The sequence below is a fragment of the Tinamus guttatus genome, unplaced genomic scaffold (genome assembly GCF_059628265.1).
Source record: "Tinamus guttatus ecotype Peru unplaced genomic scaffold, ASM5962826v1 Tinamus_guttatus_pri_ptg000334l, whole genome shotgun sequence".
In the NCBI taxonomy this organism is placed as follows: Eukaryota; Metazoa; Chordata; class Aves; order Tinamiformes; family Tinamidae; genus Tinamus; species Tinamus guttatus.
The window spans coordinates 368,491-388,416 of record NW_028288868.1 but is presented as its reverse complement, the minus strand read 5'-3'; the positions used below and the strand labels follow the sequence as shown (position 1 = coordinate 388,416).

General features: G+C 64.3%; 3 protein-coding genes across 3 annotated transcripts; 1 reads left to right on the top strand and 2 right to left on the bottom strand.

Annotated features, from left to right (window-relative positions):
• Window positions 1-185: 185 nt before the first annotated feature.
• On the top strand, window positions 186-3,064 carry LOC148593786 (small ribosomal subunit protein uS7; the record flags this gene model as incomplete). Its single annotated transcript, XM_088529650.1, has 3 exons — window positions 186-314; window positions 1,795-1,893; window positions 2,991-3,064. Coding segments are annotated over 3 exons (297 nt in total), but the record flags the coding sequence as incomplete, so codon positions are not given.
• A 2,700-nt stretch (window positions 3,065-5,764) lies between these two features.
• GABBR1 (gamma-aminobutyric acid type B receptor subunit 1) lies at window positions 5,765-14,835 on the bottom strand. Its single transcript, XM_088529666.1, has 18 exons — window positions 14,617-14,835; window positions 12,108-12,242; window positions 11,132-11,302; window positions 10,650-10,751; window positions 10,411-10,476; window positions 9,285-9,476; window positions 8,962-9,204; window positions 8,822-8,885; window positions 8,557-8,634; window positions 8,320-8,470; window positions 8,068-8,200; window positions 7,757-7,873; window positions 7,573-7,680; window positions 7,376-7,469; window positions 7,170-7,297; window positions 6,953-7,081; window positions 6,177-6,320; window positions 5,765-6,008 (listed from the first exon to the last, which is right to left on the bottom strand). The coding sequence occupies exons 1-18, from the start codon at window positions 14,740-14,742 to the stop codon at window positions 5,769-5,771; spliced, it is 2,421 nt and encodes an 806-aa protein (XP_088385792.1). The 5' UTR covers window positions 14,743-14,835; the 3' UTR covers window positions 5,765-5,768.
• A 1,546-nt stretch (window positions 14,836-16,381) lies between these two features.
• LOC148593785 (gamma-aminobutyric acid type B receptor subunit 1-like) lies at window positions 16,382-19,926 on the bottom strand. The gene is made up of 5 exons (XM_088529649.1): window positions 19,908-19,926; window positions 19,560-19,635; window positions 17,724-17,927; window positions 17,441-17,645; window positions 16,382-16,403 (listed from the first exon to the last, which is right to left on the bottom strand). The coding sequence occupies exons 2-5, from the start codon at window positions 19,633-19,635 to the stop codon at window positions 16,382-16,384; spliced, it is 507 nt and encodes a 168-aa protein (XP_088385775.1). The 5' UTR covers window positions 19,908-19,926.

Genomic DNA, 19,926 nt, shown 5'->3' with positions numbered 1-19,926 from the left:
GGTTTTCCCCATCTCTTCCCCCTATTTCCCTCTTGTTTGGTTCCCAGTTTCCCCCATTGTCCCCACCTTTTCTCCCCTGGTTTTCCCCCGTTTTCCTGTCCGGTTTTCCCCATTTCCCCGTCCGCTTTTCCCCATTCCCCCCGTTTCCCGGTCCGGTTTTCCCCATTTCCCGGTTTTTCCCCCAGAACCCGCTCCAGGTGCTGGTCAACGCCATCATCAACAGCGGCCCCCGCGAGGACTCGACGCGGATCGGCCGCGCGGGCACCGTGCGCCGCCAGGCCGTGGACGTGTCCCCGCTGCGCCGCGTCAACCAGGTGACGGCCCCGTGTCCCCGGTGTCCCCCTGTCCCCCCCGTCCCGGTGTTCCCCCATCCCGGTGTCCCCGGTGTCCCCCCTGTCCCGGTGTCCCCGTCGTCCCGGTGTCCTCCCATCCCGTCCCAGTGTCCCCAGTGTCGTCCCATCCTGTCCTCGTGTCCCCCCATCCCGGCCCTTCCCAGTGTGTCCCGGTGTCCCCCCATCCCAGCCCTTCCCGGGTTCCCCCTTCCCTTCCCGGTGTCCCCCCCCCCGTCCTTCCCTTCCCGGTGTCCCCCCCCGTCCTTCCCTTCCCGTCCCGGTGTCCCCCCCTTCCTTCCCTTCCCTTCCCGGTGTCCCCCCCTTCCCTTCCCTTCCCGGTGTCCCCCCCCCCGTCCTTCCCTTCCCGGTGTCCCCCCTTCCCTTCCCTTCCCTTCCCGGTGTCCCCCCCTTCCCTTCCCTTCCCGGTGTCCCCCCCTTCCCTTCCCTTCCCGGTGTCCCCCCCTTCCCTTCCCTTCCCGGTGTCCCCCCCTTCCCTTCCCTTCCCGGTGTCCCCCCCTTCCCTTCCCGGTGTCCCCCCCTTCCCTTCCCGGTGTCCCCCCCTTCCCTTCCCGGTGTCCCCCCCTTCCCTTCCCGGTGTCCCCCCTTCCCTTCCCGGTGTCCCCCCCTTCCCTTCCCGCTGTCCCCCCCTTCCCTTCCCGTCCCGTCCCGGTGTCCCCCCCGTCCCGTCCCCTTCCCGTCCCGGTGTCCCCCCCTTCCTTCCCTTCCCGTCCCGGTGTCCCCCCCTTCCTTCCTTCCCGTCCCGGTGTCCCCCCCTTCCTTCCTTCCCGTCCCGGTGTCCCCCCCCTTTCTTCCCTTCCCGTCCCGGTGTCCCCCCCCTTCCTTCCCTTCCCGTCCCGGTGTCCCCCCCCTTCCTTCCCTTCCCTTCCCGGTGTCCCCCCGTCCCGTCCCTTTCCCGTCCCGGTGTCCCCCCCGTCCCGTCCCTTTCCCGTCCCGGTGTCCCCCCCTTCCCTTTCCCGTCCCGGTGTCCCCCCCTTCCCTTCCCGTCCCGGTGTCCCCCCGTCCTTCCCTTCCCGGGTTCCCCCCCGTCCCGTCTCTTTCCCATCCCGGTGTCCCCTCTTCCATCCCTTCCCTTCCCCACCTTTCCCCCCGTCCCTTCCCTTCCCGTCCCATCCCAGTGTCCCCCTTCCCGTCCCTTCCCTTCCCCACATTTCCCCCTATCCCGGTGTCCCCCCTTCCCGTCCTGTCCCCACGTTTCCCCCCCGTCCCAGTATCCCCCCTTCCCGTCTCATCCCGGTGTCCCCTCTTCCCTTCCCTTCCCCACGTTTCCCCCTGTCCCAGTGTCCCCCTTCCCGTCCTGTCCCCACATTTCCCCCTGTCCCGGTGTCCCCCTGTCCCGTCCCGGTGTCCCCCCCGTCCCGGTGTCCCCCCTTCCCGTCCCGTCCCAGTTTTCCCCCCGTCCCTTCCCGCTTTTCCGGGCTCTGACGTTCCCGGCTCCCTCCAGGCCATCTGGCTCCTGTGCACGGGCGCCCGCGAGGCCGCGTTCCGCAACATCAAGACCATCGCCGAGTGCCTGGCGGACGAGCTCATCAACGCGGCCAAGGTGACACCGGGGACACCTGGGGACACGTGGGGACACCCGGGGACACGGGGGACACCCGGGGTCCTTGGCATGGAGGTGCCACCCCCGGTGGTGGCTCCGCCAGGTCCCCCGGAGGTGGCTCCTTGGGGTGGTCACGGGTCCCCTGTGCTGCTGGAAGGGGGACAGAGAGGGTCCCTTGGGGTCCCCAGGAGTCACATGGGTCCCTTGGGGTCCCTGGGTGTCCCTAGAGGTGGTGACAGGTCCCCAGGCATCAAATGGGTCCCTTAGGGGTCCCCAAGGATCAGATGGGTCGTTTGGGTGTCCCCAGAGGTGGTGACAGGTCCCCAGGGATCAGATGGGTCCCTTGGGTGTCCCCAAAAGTGGTGACAGGTCCCCAGGGATCAGACGGGGCCTCTTGGGGGTGTCTCTGTGTCCCCAGGGGTCCCCAGGGATCAGATGGGTCCCTGGGGTGTCCCCAGAGGTGGTAACAGGTCCCCAGGGATCAGATGGGTCCCTTGGGTGTCCCCAGAGGTGGTGACAGGTCCCCAGGGGTCACATGGGGCCTCTTGGGGATCCCTCTTTGTCCCCAGAGGTGGTGACAGGATCAAATGGGTCCATTGGGGGTCCCCAGGGATCAGTTGGGTTCTTGGGTGTCCCCAGAAGTGGTGACAGGTCCCCAGGGATCAGATGGGTCCCTTGGGTGTCCCCAGAGCTGGTGACAGGTCCCCAGGGGTCGGAGGGGCCTCTCAGGGGTCCCTCTGTGTCCCCAGGGCCTGGATGGGTCCCTTGGGTGTCCCCAGAGGTGGTGACAGGATCAGATGGGTCCATTGGGGGTCCCCAGAGCTGGTGACAGATCCCCAGGGATCAGGTGGGTTCTTGGGTGTCCCCAGAGGTGGTGACAGGTCCCCAGGGGTCACATGGGGCCTCTTGGGGATTCCTCTTTGTCCCCAGAGGTGGTAACAGGATCAGATGGGTCCCTTGGGTGTCCCCAGAGCTGGTGACAGGTCCCCAGGGATCAGATGGGGCCTCTTGGGGGTCCCTCCGTGTCCCCAGGGCCCGGATGGCTCCGCGGGTGTCCCCAGGGCCCCCGGGTGACGCGTCCCCGTGTCCCCTCGCAGGGCTCCTCCAACTCCTACGCCATCAAGAAGAAGGACGAGCTGGAGCGCGTGGCCAAGTCCAACCGTTAGGAGCCACCACCAATAAAATCCATTCCTGTTCCGTCCCCGTCTTCCCTGCGGCTCCTCCGGGACATTCCCGCCCCCATCCCGGCCGTCCGGACGGGAACGGGGTGCCGGGATCGCGTGGGGGTGTTGCCTTATCCCGGGGTTGTCCCTAACTCGCCTGGGAATCTCCTTCCTGGGTGCTCCGAGAGCTTCCCGATTCCGGGGAAAATCCCGGTGGGATCCGGGCGCGTTGGGGGCGGAGTGACGCGGTGCGGGGGGGTGTGACTGTTCCCGGGCACCGGTGCCAGGCGGGACCAGTCGCACAGTCGGAGCGGCTCCGTGGCCGGAGCCTCCTCTTCCTCCCTGGGACCAGGTGAGCGCGGCCGGGTGACAAAGGGACCCTCTGGGGGGGGTGTTGGTGTCACCCGGAGGGGACCCCGCGGTGCCGGTGTCACCGCAGAGGCTGTTGCTCACCCGCAGGTGAGATATGGGGGACACCGCGAGCGGGTGTCAACACCCCTCGCCTGTCACCACCGCCTCCATGGCTTGTCCGGCGGTTGTCCCCGGTGGCGACGGCTCCGCGCTCGACTGTGTCATCTGCTTCACCCGCTACGACCGCCTGTTCAAGGCGCCCAAGGCGCTGGGTTGTGGTCACACCTTCTGCCTCGAGTGCCTGTCCCGTCTCACCGCTGCGGCCGCCGGTTGTCCCCTCCGGTGTCCCCTGTGCCGCCGGCCGACTGTCCCCCCGCGCCGCCGCGGACCCCCGGCCTTGCCCACCCGCCGCGACCTCCTGGCCCGGTTGCCGCCACCACCGGTAGCCGGTTCCGTGCGCTACAGTCGCCCGCGTGGGCTCCTCTACGTGGTCCCCCCCGCGGGACAACCGGTGCCCACGGTGACGCTGAGCCTGGAGGTGGCACCGCCGCAGCCGCCGGTGACACCCGTGCGCGGCGGGGGGTTCTGCCGGGTGTTGGTGCTGACGGTCGCCCTGGTGTTGGCCGGTGCCTTGACCCTCTCCGGCGTCTTCCTCTTCTTCGTCCCCGCCGCCTGTTCCCCCGCCAACTTCACCTGTGCCCCCGCTACAGCCGACCCGCCGGGTGTTGCGGGGCTCTCTGGGGACGCGGTGGCCTTGGGGGTGTTGGCACGTCTCCAACTGTGACGGGGACATGGGATGTCCCCCAATTGGGCTCAATTTGGGGGTGTTTCCTGCCCTTTGGGGGACACAGGGACCACCCCAGTGTCCCCCCTACAATGTCCCCCCCTACACTGTCCCGTCCCCCCCTCTCCGCCCTCATTAAACAGGTTGTTTTTCTGCCTGTCGACTGACTCCCTCCTGGTGCCTGTTTTGGAGCGGCCCCTACACCCGCTGTGTGCGGGGGGTCCTTGGTGGGGTGACTTTCCTCCCTCCGGTTGTGCTTGCGGTGGGCCCTTCCCAACACCCCCTCCGCTGCGGTGGTGCCTGGTACAGCCGCCGCCTTCCCCCAGCCCCTATCACAGGCGGCCCTGATACCGCGCGGAGCCAGGCGCAGTGACGGTGTTGGTGTGTGCTTTGGGGGTGTGGGGCTTGCGCCTGACACCCGCGGTACCCTTGTACCTGCGGTAAAGGGGAGAGGGCACCGGGCACGGTGTACACGCGGGGGCGGTTGTTGCTCCAGGCCCTTTTCTTGGGCTCGCTGTCACCCCAAAGCGCAGGGCTGAGCACAACCCTTGTGCCAAGGGGGAGGTTGTGACCTGGCTACAACCGTCCGGGGTTTTGGGGGTAACAAGGGCAACAACCACCCCGGTGGGGGCTGTTGTGGGGCTGTTTGCTTGATAATTTCTAGGCTGAACAGGATGACAGAGAAGTGAGAATAACCAGTGTCCGGTTGTTCACTAAAGTGCGACTGTACATATGAAAAAAACAGACCTTCCTCCCTGTTGTATACAACAGTCTGTGCATTCAGGACAGTAACCTGACCCGCGGGAGCGGTACATACACCTTGATCAAACATACAGGTAACCAGACCCAGCCACCACCATCCGCCTGTGCTCACACCTCCCTGGAGCGGGGTGTTAGCCACAGGCGGACAACACACAGCAACCGGACCCGGCTGTATGAACACCTGGCCCCAGCCAGTCGTGAGCTACAGCCTGACAGTACATTACAGTAACCCGACCCCAGTGTGCAATAAGATTTGATTGTACGTACAAGTAACCAGAGAAAATTGTGCACTACAGTCTGACTAAGCAACTAGACTCAGTGGTATGCTACAGCCTGACAGTAACCTACAGGCATCGCAGCCGGCCGCTTGTGACACAGCCGGCTGCACCCCCCGGTGGTACTTGGCCCTTCTCCCCCCACCCTTGACTGCATCAACAGGCGGACCCGCTCCTAGGCTACAATAACACTGTACAGGGGATTAACCGAGCGCGGCCGCCTGCTACACCCGGGCTGTGTGTACCGGGAGCCCGGCTCCGGCTGTGCGCAACAGCGCGGGGTGACGCAGGGAAGTTGTGTGCGTGTAGCAGGGAGATTTCGGGGGGGATGGAGGGTCGGGAGGGGGGTAGTTACGTTTTCCGGGCTGTCCGACTGTGCTACAGTCGGCGCGGGGGGACCGGCGAGGAGTGTGGGGAGGGGCTTTCCCTGTTAATTCAGCCCACCCGTCTCCATCCATCCCAACCACCCTCTTGCTCAGGGAACGGCCTCCTCGCAAAATTTCACCGCCCGACAACAGCCGGAGGGCGGCTGACAGCCCCTCACTTGTAGAGCAGGTGGACGCGGCTGCCGTCGCAGTTGCCGCGTCCCAGCTTGTCCGCCTGTTCGGAGACCAGACACCGCACCAGGGGCAGGCTGGGCTGGTGGTAGAAGGGGGCCGGGGCGGCCGCCGGCGCGAAGTGGTTGTCAGCGTCGCGCGCGGGGTTGGAGGACCGCCGGCGCGCCCGCACCTGCTGCCGCTCCTGTAGCTGTTGCCGCAGCTCCGACACCCGCTCCTCCTTCTGCGGGTGTGCGGGGGAACCGTGAGGAACCGCCTGTTCCCGCCGCAACGCCCCTTCCCGCCACCCCCGTTGAGCTGGGAACACCCGCCCGCTGCCTCGGTGTCAACACCTCAACGCCACCGCCTGTCTTCCGACTGTGCGGGTACCACCCGCCGCGGGGACCCTCACCTCGGCGATGATCTTCTCCAGCTCCCGGTTTTCCTTCTCCAAGAGGCGGGACTTCTCCTCCTCGTTGTTGTTGGTGGACGACCCCGTCTTCATGGTGTCCTGCTGCTCCGACTGCCACTCGCCCCGGGTGATGAGGCGCCGCATCTGCCACCACCGACGGTTGTCAGAGCGGGAACAGCCCTCCCAACACCCGGTGATGTCCTCTGCCGCCTGTCAACACCCTGAGACTACACCCAGACACTGCGCTTCTACAGCCCGATGTCACACCTGGAGCAAACACCCACACAACCTGCATCTGCTGCCTGTCAGAGACAACACCCTGACGCTACACCCGGACACTGTGCTTCTACAGCCCGATGTCACACCTGGAGCAAACACCCACACAACCCGCATCTTCTGCCTGTCAGAGACAACACCCTGACGCTACACCCGGACACTGCGCTTCTACAGCCTGATGTCACACCCGGAGCAGGCACCCACACAACCCGTGTCTTTTGCCTGTCAGAGACAACACCTTGACGCTACACCCGGACACAGCGCTTCTACAGCCCGATGTCACACCCGGAGCAGGCACCCACACAACCCGCGTCTTCTGCCTGTCAGAGGCAACACCCTGAGACTACAGCTGGACACTACACTTCTACAGCCGGATGTCACACTCGGAGCACACACCCACCCAGCTCCCTCTGCCGCCTGTTAGAGACCGGTAGAGCTCTGGGAGGCTGCCCAGACCCATCCGTCAGGCGGAGCAACAGCCGCCAAGCGTCGCGCGGTACCTTGGGCACGAAGAGGACCACCAGGGTGATGTAGGAGGAGAAGACAACAGCGAGCGAGGCGAAGGCGAAGGCCGCGTCCTGTTGGCTGTTGAGGATCATGGTGACGGGCGCCGTGATGAGGCACAGGACCTGCGGCGGGGACAGGCGGCGTCACCGCGCGGCGGTGGTGATGGGGGGACACACCGGGACACACCGGGTGACCCGTCAACGTGCGCACCGCCACGTTGTAGATGGCCATGCCCACGGCGCGGTGGTCGTTGATCTTCTCCGTGGACACGCTCTTGGTCTCGTAGGCCAAGAAGATGCCCAAGAGCAGGAGCAGCCCCTTGAAGCCGTAAAATATCCCTGGAATTGGACGGGGATGGGGTCAAAAAGGGGTTGGGGGATCCCAAGGGACCCCTGGGGTCGCCTGTCCGTGCCCACCGAGCCAGGTGTTCATCTTGGTGGAGCTACAATGTTCCAGCTGGGGCAGGATGGAGACGTCGGTGTCCGTCTTGGGCTCCTCCTTGGTGAATTCCTGCAGGGATGGGATGGGAGATGGAGGGATGGGAGACGGCGGGGTGTGAGCGTCAACAGGGGGTAGGTTGGGAAGGTGACAACTCTCGCCCGCACCGCCTCACCTCGATGGTGCGGTGCAGGGGGTCCACGATCTGCCAGATGAACAGCGTCACCACGTCCAGCCCCACCAACAGCCCCACGGTGGCGTAGAGCTTCCAGGGCTCCAGGGTCTTGGGTGAGGAGACACCGCGTCAACCCGGCCCCATGGCGTCACCCCGAACACCCCGCCCGGGGGTTGTTCCTCACCTTCCGCTTCTCCTTCTTCTCCTCCTTCTTGGTGAACACCGTGTGGACCCACCAGATCTTGGTGAACATGCTGCCGTAGGCCAGGCTGAAGCCCAGGCCCAACAGCCAGAGCCGGGCCTGCCGAGGACGACGGTTGTACCCCCTGAACACCCCGCTCCGGCTGTACCTCCTCCAGGTGTACCCATCACCCCTTGGTTATGCTCTTGCGGGCTGTGCCCATGCTGTGGCCTCACGCTGTACTCCCCCCTTCAGTTGTACCCCCTTCGGCTGTACCCGCTCTGGTGGTACCGCTACCCCCCTCCAGCCCTCACCTGGCAGACGAATGGGAAAAGCCCCGGTCCGATGTGGTACCCGTCCAAGCCCAGCGGGAATACAGCCGCAAGCGCCAGCGTACAGCCCACCGCCGTCATGTTGTTCAGGTACGGCTGTGAGTTCTGGATGTACCTAGAGGGGCAGCGGCCGCTCAACACCTTTCCCCAACAACCGCCGGTCCCCGGGCAGCTACGGAGACAGGACCGGCCGCAACAGCCGGCGCCGACGGTGCGGGAACGGGGTGTACCTACCGCACGTGCCCGTTGTAGATGTTGAAGGCCAGGCAGATGATGGCCAGCAGGATGCCCAGCGAGGCCAACACCGAGACGGAGATGAAGAGCTTCTGGGACAGGAACCGGAACGTGGTGATGACCTTGGTGTAGTCAGCCGGAGGGGCACCCCCTGCGGAGCCCATGGCACATTTAGGGACACGGAGGGGGTTTTGGGGGGTACCCAGGACCCCCCTGTCACCCCACAGCCCCTCTCACCGATCCACTTGTCGTTGTTGTACCAGGACAGGTTGTCCTTGGTGCTGTCGTAGTAACCGATCTTCTTGTAGACGCCGCCTGTGCGGAAAGCGGGGACAGGTCAGGCGGGTACAACACCCCGCCGACCTACAGCGTTTGCGCACAACCCCACCAGGACAGCCTCCATCTGCGCTGCTGTGTATTCTTATCCTACAGGCGATGCAGCTTGTTGACAGCGGCTGCTGTTGCGCGTGACACGGTGACGCCGTCACCCGCCCATGCTCACCTTGCAGCTGCTCGATGAGGGTCCAGGCCATGCGGGAACCACTGGCATCAAAGACAACGTGACCCTGGGACAGAGACCGGCGTCAGGTCCCCACCGGCACCACGAGCCCGGAACGGGGGTCCTGGGGACAACCAACGCACCGAAACACCCTCGAAGGCGGAGGAGTTGAGCGCCCGGTAGATCTCGTCGGTGATGTTCTTGTTGTTGTAGTTGAAGTCCTCCAAGCGCAAACCCTTCTTGACCAGCTCGGCCGAGGTCTTGTTGAGGGCCAGCGCCAGGGCCCAGATGGCATCGTAGGCCAACGGTGCCTCCTGGAAGCCGCCTGTCTCCTCCGGGTTCTTCCCCAGCCTCTTCTGCAGCTTCTCGATGAACTCCTGGGAGGTCTACGGGGAGGACACGGAGTTGGTGACACCGCGGCCGGGCCGTGACCGCCTGTCCCGGGGCTCCCCCTCCTCGTCCCTACCATGTTGGAGATGCTGCGGGTGTTCTCGGGGTTGAGCATGACGATCTCGGTGGTGACGTGGCCCTCCACGGCCTCGGCCATCTCCGCCTCGGTGCAGTTGATGGCCGGGTCCTTGATGCGAAACCAGTTGTCCGCGTACCAGCCGATGAGGAACCAGACGTACTTCTTGCCGTAGAGCTTCTCCTTGTAGACCTGGGTGGAAGGGGACCGAGATGCTGAGTGGTGTCTGTCCGTCCATCCATCTGTCCATCCATCCATCTGTCCGTCCATCCATCTGTCCGTCCATCCATCTATCCACCCACCTACCCATCCATCCATCCATCAGACCATTCATCATCCATCCATCCATCCACCAATCCACCATCCATCCACTCATCCATCCATCCACCCATCCATCAATCCATCCATCATCTATCCATTCATCTATTCATCCATCCATCCTTCCACCCATCAATCCACCCATCATCAATCCATCCATCATCCATCCACCATCCATCCATTCATCCATCTTCCATTCATCCATCCATTAAGCCATCCATCGTCCATCCATCCATGAATCCATCATCCATCTATTCATCCATCCATTCATCCATCCATCCATCAGTCCTTCATCTGTCCATCCATCCATCCATCAATCCATCATCCATCCATCCATCATCCATCCATCCACTCATCCATCCAGCCATCAATTCATCCATCATCCGTCCATCCATTGTCCATCCATCCATCAATCCATCATCCATCTATTCATCCATCCATCCATCCATCCATCCACCAATCCATCATCCATCCATTCATCCATCAATCCATCCGTCCATCCATCCATCCACCAATCCATCATCCATCCATCCATCCATCCATCCACCAATCCATCATCCATCCATCCATCCATCCATCAACCATCCATCCATCCAACAATCCATCATCCATCCATCCATCCATCCATCCATCATCCATCCATCCATCCATCCATCAATCCATCCATCCATCCATCCATCAACCATCCATCCATCCAACAATCCATCATCCATCTATTCATCCATCCATTCATCCACCAATCCATCATCCATCCATCCATCCATCCATCCATCATCCATCCATCCCTCTTGTCACCCGCCCGTCTCACCTCGCAGAAGACCTTCCGCGCCTCCGTCTCGTAGAAGAGCCCCACGATGATCCGGGCGTCCTGGCGCTGTGGGGTGACACATGTCACCCCGCTGCCGCCATTTGCATACATTTGCATACCAGCCCGAAATGGAGGGGAATTTGGACCCTGTTCTATGCGGTCGGGCCGTGGGTGGAGGATGTCCCGGGATGTCTCCGCTCCTGATCCCTTTGGCCATTCCCAGGTACCATCGGACTCACCTTGAGGTTGCGCACAGGCGCCGCGGGGTCGGAGAAGAAGCTCTGACGGAAGGTGATTTCCAGCCCGGCTTCCTTCACCCGCTGGTCCAGGTCGTCGAGGGTCTGGCGCGGGGTGTGCGGAGCGGGGGGAACAGGCGGACGGGGTGGGGGGGAACAGGCGGACGGGGAGGCCGGAGGGAAAGAGAGTGCCGAGTGAGTCCGGGGAGGACGGAGGGGCCGGGAGTAGCGAGCGGGATGCCGGGAACGGGGGTTGGAGGTGACGGAGCGGGAGCCGGATGTCACCGGGTTGGGCGGTGGGGAGGAACAGGCGGCGGGAGGAACAGGCAGCGGGAGGAACAGGTGGTGGGAGGACCAAGCGGCGGGAGGACCAGGCGGTGGTAGGAACAGGCGGTGGGAGAACCAGGCGGTGGTAGAAACAGGCGGTGGGAGGAACAGGCGGTGGGAGGACCAGGCGGTGGTAGGAACAGGCGGCGGGGCCGTACCGAGGTGAAGACCTCCGTGGTCTGCTGGATGGTGGCGATCTTGGTCCAGCCCCACTTCTTGAACAGCTGGACCCGCGTCGGGTTGTGCAGGGTGGCCGACGGGTGTGTGCGGAAGAAGGTCGGGAAGCGCTGCCGGTTGGACAGGGCCGGGGAGCTGGAACCGTAGGAGAGCTGCGGGGTGACGCGGGGCGGCTGTGAGCGCCGCCGCCTGTGCCCCGACAGCCGCCGCCGCCTGCATCCCAACAGCCGTCGCTTTGAGGATGACACAGGGAAAGCGCTGGCTCGGGGGACCCCCGAGCTCGCCAACAGGCGGACGCGTGACAACCGTTGGCAGCTACAGCGCGAGTTGTGTCAATGCACCCCGCTGACAGCGGGTGACAACAACGGCCCGGGTGTGAGCGCCGCTGGCAACAAGCCTGCAGGGGGGGCAGCAACAACCGCACACGTGGCAACAACCGCACACAGAGAACAGCACGCACAGGAACGCTGACATGCACCAACAACAGCCGCACACGCCAACGGCTGTTTGTGTGGCAACAGCCGCACAGGCAGCAACAACCCCAAAGCGACAGTGACATTTGCACACACAGCAACAGCGTTTGCATGTGGCTGTAACCGGACAACGGTGGCAGCAGGAGCAACAGCCCTGGCAACAACCGCAACTGCGTCACCGCCAAAGCCTAAGTGACCTCCTACCACCCCGTGACAACACCCTGCTGTAACGGTGTACCCTCCGCTCTCATGGAGACACCCCCCCAGCCCAACAGCCCATGCTTGCATCAACCCCGCACGCAGCAATGTACACTTGGACGGGCAACAGGCGGCCAGCATCGCCTGCGCTGGTTTCTACCCCCCTGGGATACAGGAAATAGGGCAAATCCTGGGGCAAATCCCAGCAAAAAGGGGCAGGAGGCGGCGGACAGAGGGGTGTCCCCGTCGCGGTGTTGTCACCCGGCCGCCGGGTGTTGTCCCTCACCACGATGAGGTTCCACATGCGGGCGGCCTCGGCCACCAACGTGGAGACGCTGCTGCACCCCGGCATGAGGATGATCTTGATGGGGTCGTTGTAGAGCAGCTCGTACAGGTACTTGGTGGCCTGGCCCGGGTCACACTGTTGGCACACGGGGACAACAACAGGGGGCTCCGGTGGTTGTCGGGAATTCCGGGCATTCCCCGCTCCGGAGCCGCGGGAGACCGTCCTGCTCCTCCCGGTCTAACGCATGGACCACAGGGGCCCAGGCGTCCGGGTGGCCCCTGTTTGGCCCCACAGATCCCCATGGTCCTCAAGGGGGGCCCAGGCATCCGGGTGGCCCCTGTTTGGCCCCAATAGTCCCCAAGGGGGACCCAGGTGTCCGGGTGGCCCCTATTTGGCCCCACAGATCCCTGTGGTCCCCAAGGGGGGCCCAGGCATCCAGGTGGCCCCTGTTTGGCCCCATTGTCCCCAAGGGGGACCCAGGCATCCGGGTGGCCCCTGTTTGGCCCCCATGGTCCCCAAGGGGGGCCCAGGTGTCCGGGTGGCCCCTGTTTGGCCCCAGTGGTCCCCAAGGGGGGGCCCCAGGCATCCGGGTGGCCCCTGTTTGGCCCCCATTGTCCCCAAGGGGGACCCAGGCTTCCGGGTGGCCCCTGTTTGGCCCCCATTGTCCCCAAGGGGGCCCAGGCATCCGGGTGGCCCCTGTTTGGCCCCATGGTCCCCAAGGGGGCCCCAGGCGTCCGGGTGGCCCCTGTTTGGCCCCCATTGTCCCCAAGGGGGCCCAGGTGTCCAGGTGGCCCCTGTTTGGCCCCAGTGGTCCCCAAGGGGGGCCCAGGCGTCCGAGTGGCCCCTGTTTGGACCCTCAGACTCCCATTGTCCCCAAGGGGGACCCAGGCTTCCGGGTGGCCCCTGTTTGGCCCCCATTGTCCCCAAGGGGGCCCAGGCGTCCGGGTGCCCCTATTTGGCCCCACAGATCCCCATTGTCCCCAAGGGGGAGGGGCTCTTTGGATGTCATTATTTGTCCCCCCCATCCCAGGGGACGCAGGTGGCCGGGGTGGGGGGGGGTGGTGGCTTCCCGGCTCCTTCCGGCTCCGATGAATAATTCAGGCCATGGAAAGCCCCAAAAAAAGGAGCCCGGCACCGTCGCCATGGCAACCCAGCGGCAGGCCCAGCAGCATCCGCTGCCGTGGCAACGGGGGGGGGGGATGGAGACGTTGCCGGGGGGGTTGGGAATGGGGGGACGGGATGGACGGATGGACACCGGGATGGGGACATTGGGGACACGGGGAGGAGCGGGATGGGGACGGGACAGATGGATTCGGGGCCCCCCGTTGGGACCTGCGTCACCGGCCGGGCTCCCGCGGGCCCCCCTGCTCTGCCCCACATCTGCCCCCCAAATAGCCCTCTGTGCCCCCCCGTCCCCATCCTTAGGCTGCCGTGTCCCTGTCCCCGTTCCCTGTACCCTCCTCGGCTTGGGACCTATGGAGCTGCCCCATTTGTGTCCCTCCTCCCCCTGGATGTGCTGCCCTATAGATCTGCCCCATCCCTACCCGTATCCTGGACCTGCTGCCCTATAGATCTGCCCCATCCCTGCCCACGTCCCCGTGCCCCATGTCCCATCCTGTGCCCATGTCCCCATCCCCAGCCATGTCCCCATCCCCGAGCCCCCTGCTCATGTCCCCCCTTCCTGAGCATCCTGCCCCATCCCGTGCCCCTGTCCCCATCCCCGTCCCCATCCCCATCCCTGCACCCCCTGCCCCATCCTGTGCCCATATCCCTATCCCGGTCCCCATCCCTCTCCCCACATCCCCTACCCCATCCTGTACCCCATGTCCCCATCCCTGTGCCCATATCTCCATCCCCACGTCCCCTACCCCATCCCTGTACCCCCTGCCCCATCTTGTGTCCCTGTCCCCATCCTGTGCCCCTGTCCCCATCCCCACGTCCCCTACCCCATCCCCACATCCCCTGCCCCATCCCTGTACCCCCTGTCCCCATCCGCTGCCCACGTCCCCTACCCCATCCTGTGCCCATGTCCCCATCCCCTGCCCCTGTCCCCCATCCTGAACCCCATTTCCCCATCCTGTACCCCATGTCCCCATCCCTGTCCACATCCCATTGCCCCTGTCCCCATTCCTGTCCCCATCCCGTGTCCCCTGCCCCATCCTCTTGTCCCCATCCCTGTCCACGTCCCCATCCTGTACCCCATGTCCCCATCCCGTGCCCCTGTCCCCATCCCCACGTCCCCTGTCCCATCCCTGTACCCCCTGTCCCCATCCCCTGCCCACATCCCCTACCCCATCCTGTGCCCCATGTCCCCATCCTGTGCCCATGTCCCCATCCCGTGCCCATGTCCCCATCCCTGCACCCCCTGTCCCCATCCTGTACTCCCTGTCCCCATCCCCCTGTCCCCATCCCCATGTCCCCATCCCATTCCCCTGTCCCCATCCCCATGTCCCCATCCCATGTCCCCATCCCGTCCCCATCCCCGCACACCCGTCCCCGCGGCGCCCACCTTGCTGTCGTGGTGGATGAGCCGCAGCTCGTAGTCGGGCAGGATGTCCCTCCGACTGTTGATGTCCTCCAGGGCCATGCGCACAGCCGGCAGGCACGCCTGTCCCCCGGGCCACCCTCCGCTCATGGGGAACAGCGCGCCGACGTGGACCGCCTTCTTGCCTGTCCCCGCCGGCGGCCGCGACACCAGCAGAGCGCTGAGCACCAACAGCCGCAGCCGGGTGACAGCGGTGACGCCGGCGGGGACGCGCGCCATGCCGGGCGTCAGGGCGATGGGGAGGCCATGGCGCGGGTGTGCGGGGGGCGGCTGATGTCACCGCGCGAGCCGGCGGTGCCGCCGGAATGGCAATGAGACGGGATGGTGGTGGGAACGGGGAGGGAGGGATGGGAAAATGGGAAAGGGAGGAGGGAGGGAGGGATGGGGAGCCGGGAGGAGGGAGGGATGGAGAGGAGGGAGGGATTGGGAGCAAAGGGAGGGAGGGATGGAGAGGAGGGGATGGATGGAGAGAGGAGGGAGGGATTGGGAGACGGGAGGAGGGATTGAGGGTCGGGAGGAGGGAATGGGAGTCGGGAGGAGGGATCGAGAGTTGGGAGGAGGGATTTGGAGCAGGGAGGAGGGATTGAGGGAGGGATTGAGGGTCGGGAGGAGGGATTTGGAGCAGGGAGGAGGGATTGAGAACCGGGAGGAGGGATTGAGGGAGGGATTGAGGGTCAGGAGGAGGGATTGAGGGTCGGGAGGAGGGAACGGGAGTCGGGAGGAGGGATCGAGAGTTGGGAGGAGGGATTTGGAGCAGGGAGGAGGGATTGAGGGAGGGATTGAGGGTCGGGAGGAGGGATTTGGAGCAGGGAGGAGGGATTGAGAACCGGGAGGAGGGATTGAGGGCTGGGAGGAGGGACTGGGAGTCGGGAGGAGGGATTGAGGGTCGGGAGGAGGGTTCGAGAACCGGGAGGAGGGATCGAGAGTCGGGAGGAGGGATTGAGGGAGGGATTGGGAGCAGGGAGGAGGGATTGAGGGCCGGGAGGTGGGATTGAGGGTCAGGAGGAGGGATGTGGGACCAGGAGGAGGGATTGGGAGCCGGGAGGAGGGATTGGGAGCAGGGAGGAGGGATCGAGAGTCGGGAGGAGGGATTGGGAGCCGGGAGGAGGGATTGGGAGCCGGGAGGAGGGACTGGGAGTCGGGAGGAGGGATTGAGGGAGGGATTGGGAGCTGGGAGGAGGGATTGAGGGTCGGGAGGAGGGTTCGAGAACCGGGAGGAGGGATCGAGAGTCGGGAGGAGGGATTGAGGGAGGGATTGAGGGTCGGGAGGAGGGATTTGGAGCAGGGAGGAGGGATTGAGAACCGGGAGGAGGGATTGAGGGCTGGGAGGAGGGACTGGGAGTCGGGAGGAGGGATTGAGGGTCAGGAGGAGGGATTGAGGGAGGGATTGAGGGTCGGGAGGAGGGATTGGGAGCCAGGAGGAGGGATTGAGGGAGGGATCGAGAGTCGGGGGGAGGGATCGAGAGTCGGGGGGAGGGATCGAGAGTCGGGGGGAGGGATTGAGAACCGGGAGGAGGGATTGGGAGTCGGGAGGAGGGATGGGGAGCTCGGAAGAGGGAGGATGGAGAAGCAGATGGAGGGAGGAGGAGGCCGGAGGAGGGAGGGATGGGGAAGGGGATGGAGATGGAGGCGGCGGATGGGGGGCTCCGCGTGGGGCCGGGGGCACCCGAGGGGCCCCGTGTGGGGCGGACTGAGAACAGACCCAACTCGGCGCAGGGGGAGGACGCACTCACCTGTGAAGGGGCGACGGACTGCGGGGATGGGGAGAGAAGGGAGGGGAAACTGAGGCACCACGTGGGGACCCGGCCTGTCACCCGGGTGTCCCCACCCCGGAGATGCCCCATGGGGACCCCTGGACACCTCCAACCTCATGAAGGTCCCATGGAGACCCCTCGGCATCTCCGACCCCATAAAGGTCCCATGGATTCCCTGGATACCTCCAATCTCAGAGATGTCCCATGGGGACCCCTGGACATCTCCGACCTCATGAAGGTCCCATGGGGACCCCTGGACATCTCCAACCCCATAAAGGTCCCATGGATTCCCTGGATACCTCCAGTCTCAGAGATGCCCCATGGGGACCCCTGGACACCACCGACCCCATGGGATGCCCCATGGGTTCCCCAGATACCTCCATTCCCAGAGATGTCCTGTGGAGCCCCAAGACTCCCCTAACCCCAGAGATGTCCCATGGATTCCCCAGACACCTCCAACCCCAGAGATGTCCTATGGAGACCCCTGGGCATCTCCAACCCTAGAGATCCCCATGGGTTCTCTGACCCCAGAGATGTCCCATGGGTTCCCCAGATACCTCCAACCCCAGAGATGTCCCATGGATTCCCCAGATACTTCCAGTCCCATAGATACCCATGGAGATCCCTGGACATCTCCAGCCCCAGAGATGCCCATGGGTTCCCCCAACACCTCCAACCCGAGAGATGCCCCATGGATTCCCCAGACACCTCTAACCCCAGAGATGCCCACGGATTCTCCAACCCCTGAGATGCCCCATGGGTTCTCCAACCCCAGAGATGCTCCATGGATTCCCCCGACACCTCCAACCCCAGAGATGGCCATGGATTCTCCAAATACCTTCAACCCCAGAGATCCCCATGGGTTCCCCAGACACCTCCAAACCCAGAGACCCCCATGGGTTCTCCAACCTCCAAGATGCTCATGGGTTCTCCAGATACCTCCAACCCCAGAGATCCCCATGGGTTCCCTGGACACCTCCAACCCCTGAGATGCCCACGGAGCCGCCCCGGCCCCGTTCCCTCCTCCCTTGCACCGCGTCCCCCTCTCACGCTCGCAGACGGGCTTCGGGCTGCTCCAGCGTCCCAGCTTGGTGCAGTTGCTCCGGGCGCTTCCCACCAACCGGAATCCTCCGTCGCAGCTGTACTCCAACCACGTGCCCTCCACCGGCACCCTCTCCATACCCCGCGCCACCGCCTGTCCGTTCTCCAAGCTCAGGTGCATCTTGGGGCACGTCCGCACTGCCGGAACGGGGACGTCACCCCAACACACACACGTGGACGCGTTCCCGTTGGGATGGTGGCTCCGGGGACACTCACGGCAGCGGCTGGGGTGGCCCATGGCGGTCCAGGTCCCGTTGCGTTGACACTTCCGGACCTTGGGCCCCACGATCTCGCGGTCGGGCCGACACACGTACTCGATCTCGTAGTCGAAGGGCAGGAAGCGGACGCTCTGCACCTCCTCCGGCGTCAGCCCGCGGTAGCGGATACCCCCGTCCCGTGGCGGGTGGATGATCTGGCAGCCTGCGGGAACAGGGGGACGCGTGCACAGGCGGACGGACAGGCGGACGGCATGCAGGGGGGTCTGAGAGGGCTGCAAGCGCCTGTAGGGTTGTCTGGGTGTGCTCTTGGGTGCATGTACATGGTGTAGGAGTGTCTGGGTGTGCTCATGGGTGCATGCGCATGGTGTTGGGGTCCGACTGTGCACACGGATTATGCACATGGTGTAGGCAGTCTGTGTGTGCACATGGATGATGCATGCAGTGTAGAGGTGTCCGAGTGTGCACATGGGTGCATGCACACAGTGTAGGCGTGTCTGGGTGTGCACATGGATGGTGCACACAGTGTAGGGGTGTCCGAGTGTTCACATGGATGATGCACGCGGTGTAGGGGTCTCCAAGTGTGCATGCATGGGCCTCAGCCCGCGGTAGCGGATACCCCCGTCCCGCGGCGGGTGGATGATCTGGCAGCCTGCGGGAACAGCGGAGGTGTGCACAGGCGGACGGACAGGCGGACAGCACGCGGGCTGTAGACCCGGGGGGACCTTGAGGGTCTGAAGGGGCTGCAAGCGCCTGTAGGGGTGTCTAAGGGTGCACATGGATGATGCACATGGTGTAGGAGTGTCCGGGTGTGCACATGGATGATGCACGTGGTATAGGGGTGTCCGGGTGTGCACATGGGTGCATGCACATGGCGTAGGTGGGTCCGGGTGTGCACATGGATGATGCACGCAGTGTAGGGGTGTCCGAGTGTGCATGCGTTGGCGTCAGCCCGCGGTAGTGGATACCCCCGTCCCGCGGCGGGTGGATGATCTGGCAGCCTGCGGGAACAAGGGGACGCGTGCACAGGCAGACGGACAGGCGGACAGCGCGCAGGAGGATCTGAGAGGGCTGCAAGCGCCTGTAGGGTTGTCTGGGTGTGCACATGGGTGTATGCACATGGTGTAGGAGTGTCTGGGTGTGCACATGGATGATGCACACGGTGTAGGGGTGTCCAACTGTGCACATGGATGACACACGTGTTGTAGGGTTGTCTGGGTGCGCACATGGGTGCATGCACATGGTGTAGGGTTGTCTGGGTGTGCGTATGGATACATGCACACAGTGTAGGGGTGTCCATGTGTGCACATGGGTGCATGCACATGGTGTAGGAGTGTCTGGGTGTGCACATGGATAATGCACACGGTGTAGGGTTGTCTGGGTGTGTATGTGGGTGCATGCATGTGGTGTAGGGGTGTCCGACTGTGCACATGGATGATGCACACGGTGTAGGTGGGTCCGAGTGTGCACGTGGGTGCATGCACATGGTGTAGGGCTGTCTGGGTGTGCGTGAGTGCATGCACATGGTGTAGGGGTGTCCGGGTGTGCACATGGATGATGGACGTGGTATAGGGGTGCCCAAGTGTGCACATGGGTGCATGCACAAGGTGTAGGTGGGTCTGGGTGTGCACATGGATGATGCACACGGTGTAGAGGTGTTCAAGTGTGCACATGGGTGCATGCACATGGTGTAGGAGTGTCCGGGTGTGCACATGGATGATGCATGTGGTGTAGGGGTGTCCGGGTGTGCACATGGGTGCCTGCACGCAGTGTAGGGGTATCCGGGCGCGCATCGTGTCCCCTCCCCGCACAGGCGCGCGCACCGGGTCCCACCTACCCTCGGTGAGGTTGACGTGCACAGCCGCCCGGGCCCGCGCCGCGCTCAGCAACAGCCCCAGCAACAGCCGCAGCATCTGCAGGGGACGGTACCAGTGCCAGGCTCAGCTCCAGGCTGCCTTCACCTGCCACCACCACCACCATCATCATCATCGTCACCATCATCATTGTCACCACCATCATCGTCACCATCATCATCATTGCCACCACCATCGACACCACCACCATCATCACCATCATCGTCACCATCATTATCGTCACCATCATCATCACCATCGTCACCACCATCATCATCACCATCGTCGTCACCATCATCATCCTCTGTCCCCCCTGTAGTTGCTCCCCTTACCGTGGGGCTCCGGCCTGTC

Bases quoted from the DNA above. Each gene is read 5' to 3' on its own strand.
- GABBR1 (XM_088529666.1), bottom strand. From the start codon at position 14,742: ATGAGCGGAGGGTGGCCCGGGGGACAGGCGTGCCTGCCGGCTGTGCGC. The intron at 9,477-10,410 runs GTGAGACGGGCG...CCTTCCACCCAG, and splicing joins CGCGGAAGGTCTTCTGCGAG to GTCTACAAGGAGAAGCTCTA. The intron at 9,205-9,284 runs GTAGGGACGAGG...TCCTCCCCGTAG, and splicing joins CCCGCAGCATCTCCAACATG to ACCTCCCAGGAGTTCATCGA.
- LOC148593785 (XM_088529649.1), bottom strand. From the start codon at position 19,635: ATGCTGCGGCTGTTGCTGGGGCTGTTGCTGAGCGCGGCGCGGGCCCGG. The intron at 17,646-17,723 runs GTGAGTGTCCCC...CCGTTCCGGCAG, and splicing joins GGGCCACCCCAGCCGCTGCC to TGCGGACGTGCCCCAAGATG. The intron at 16,404-17,440 runs GTGCAAGGGAGG...CCATCCCCGCAG, and splicing joins GAGCGTGAGAGGGGGACGCG to TCCGTCGCCCCTTCACAGGT.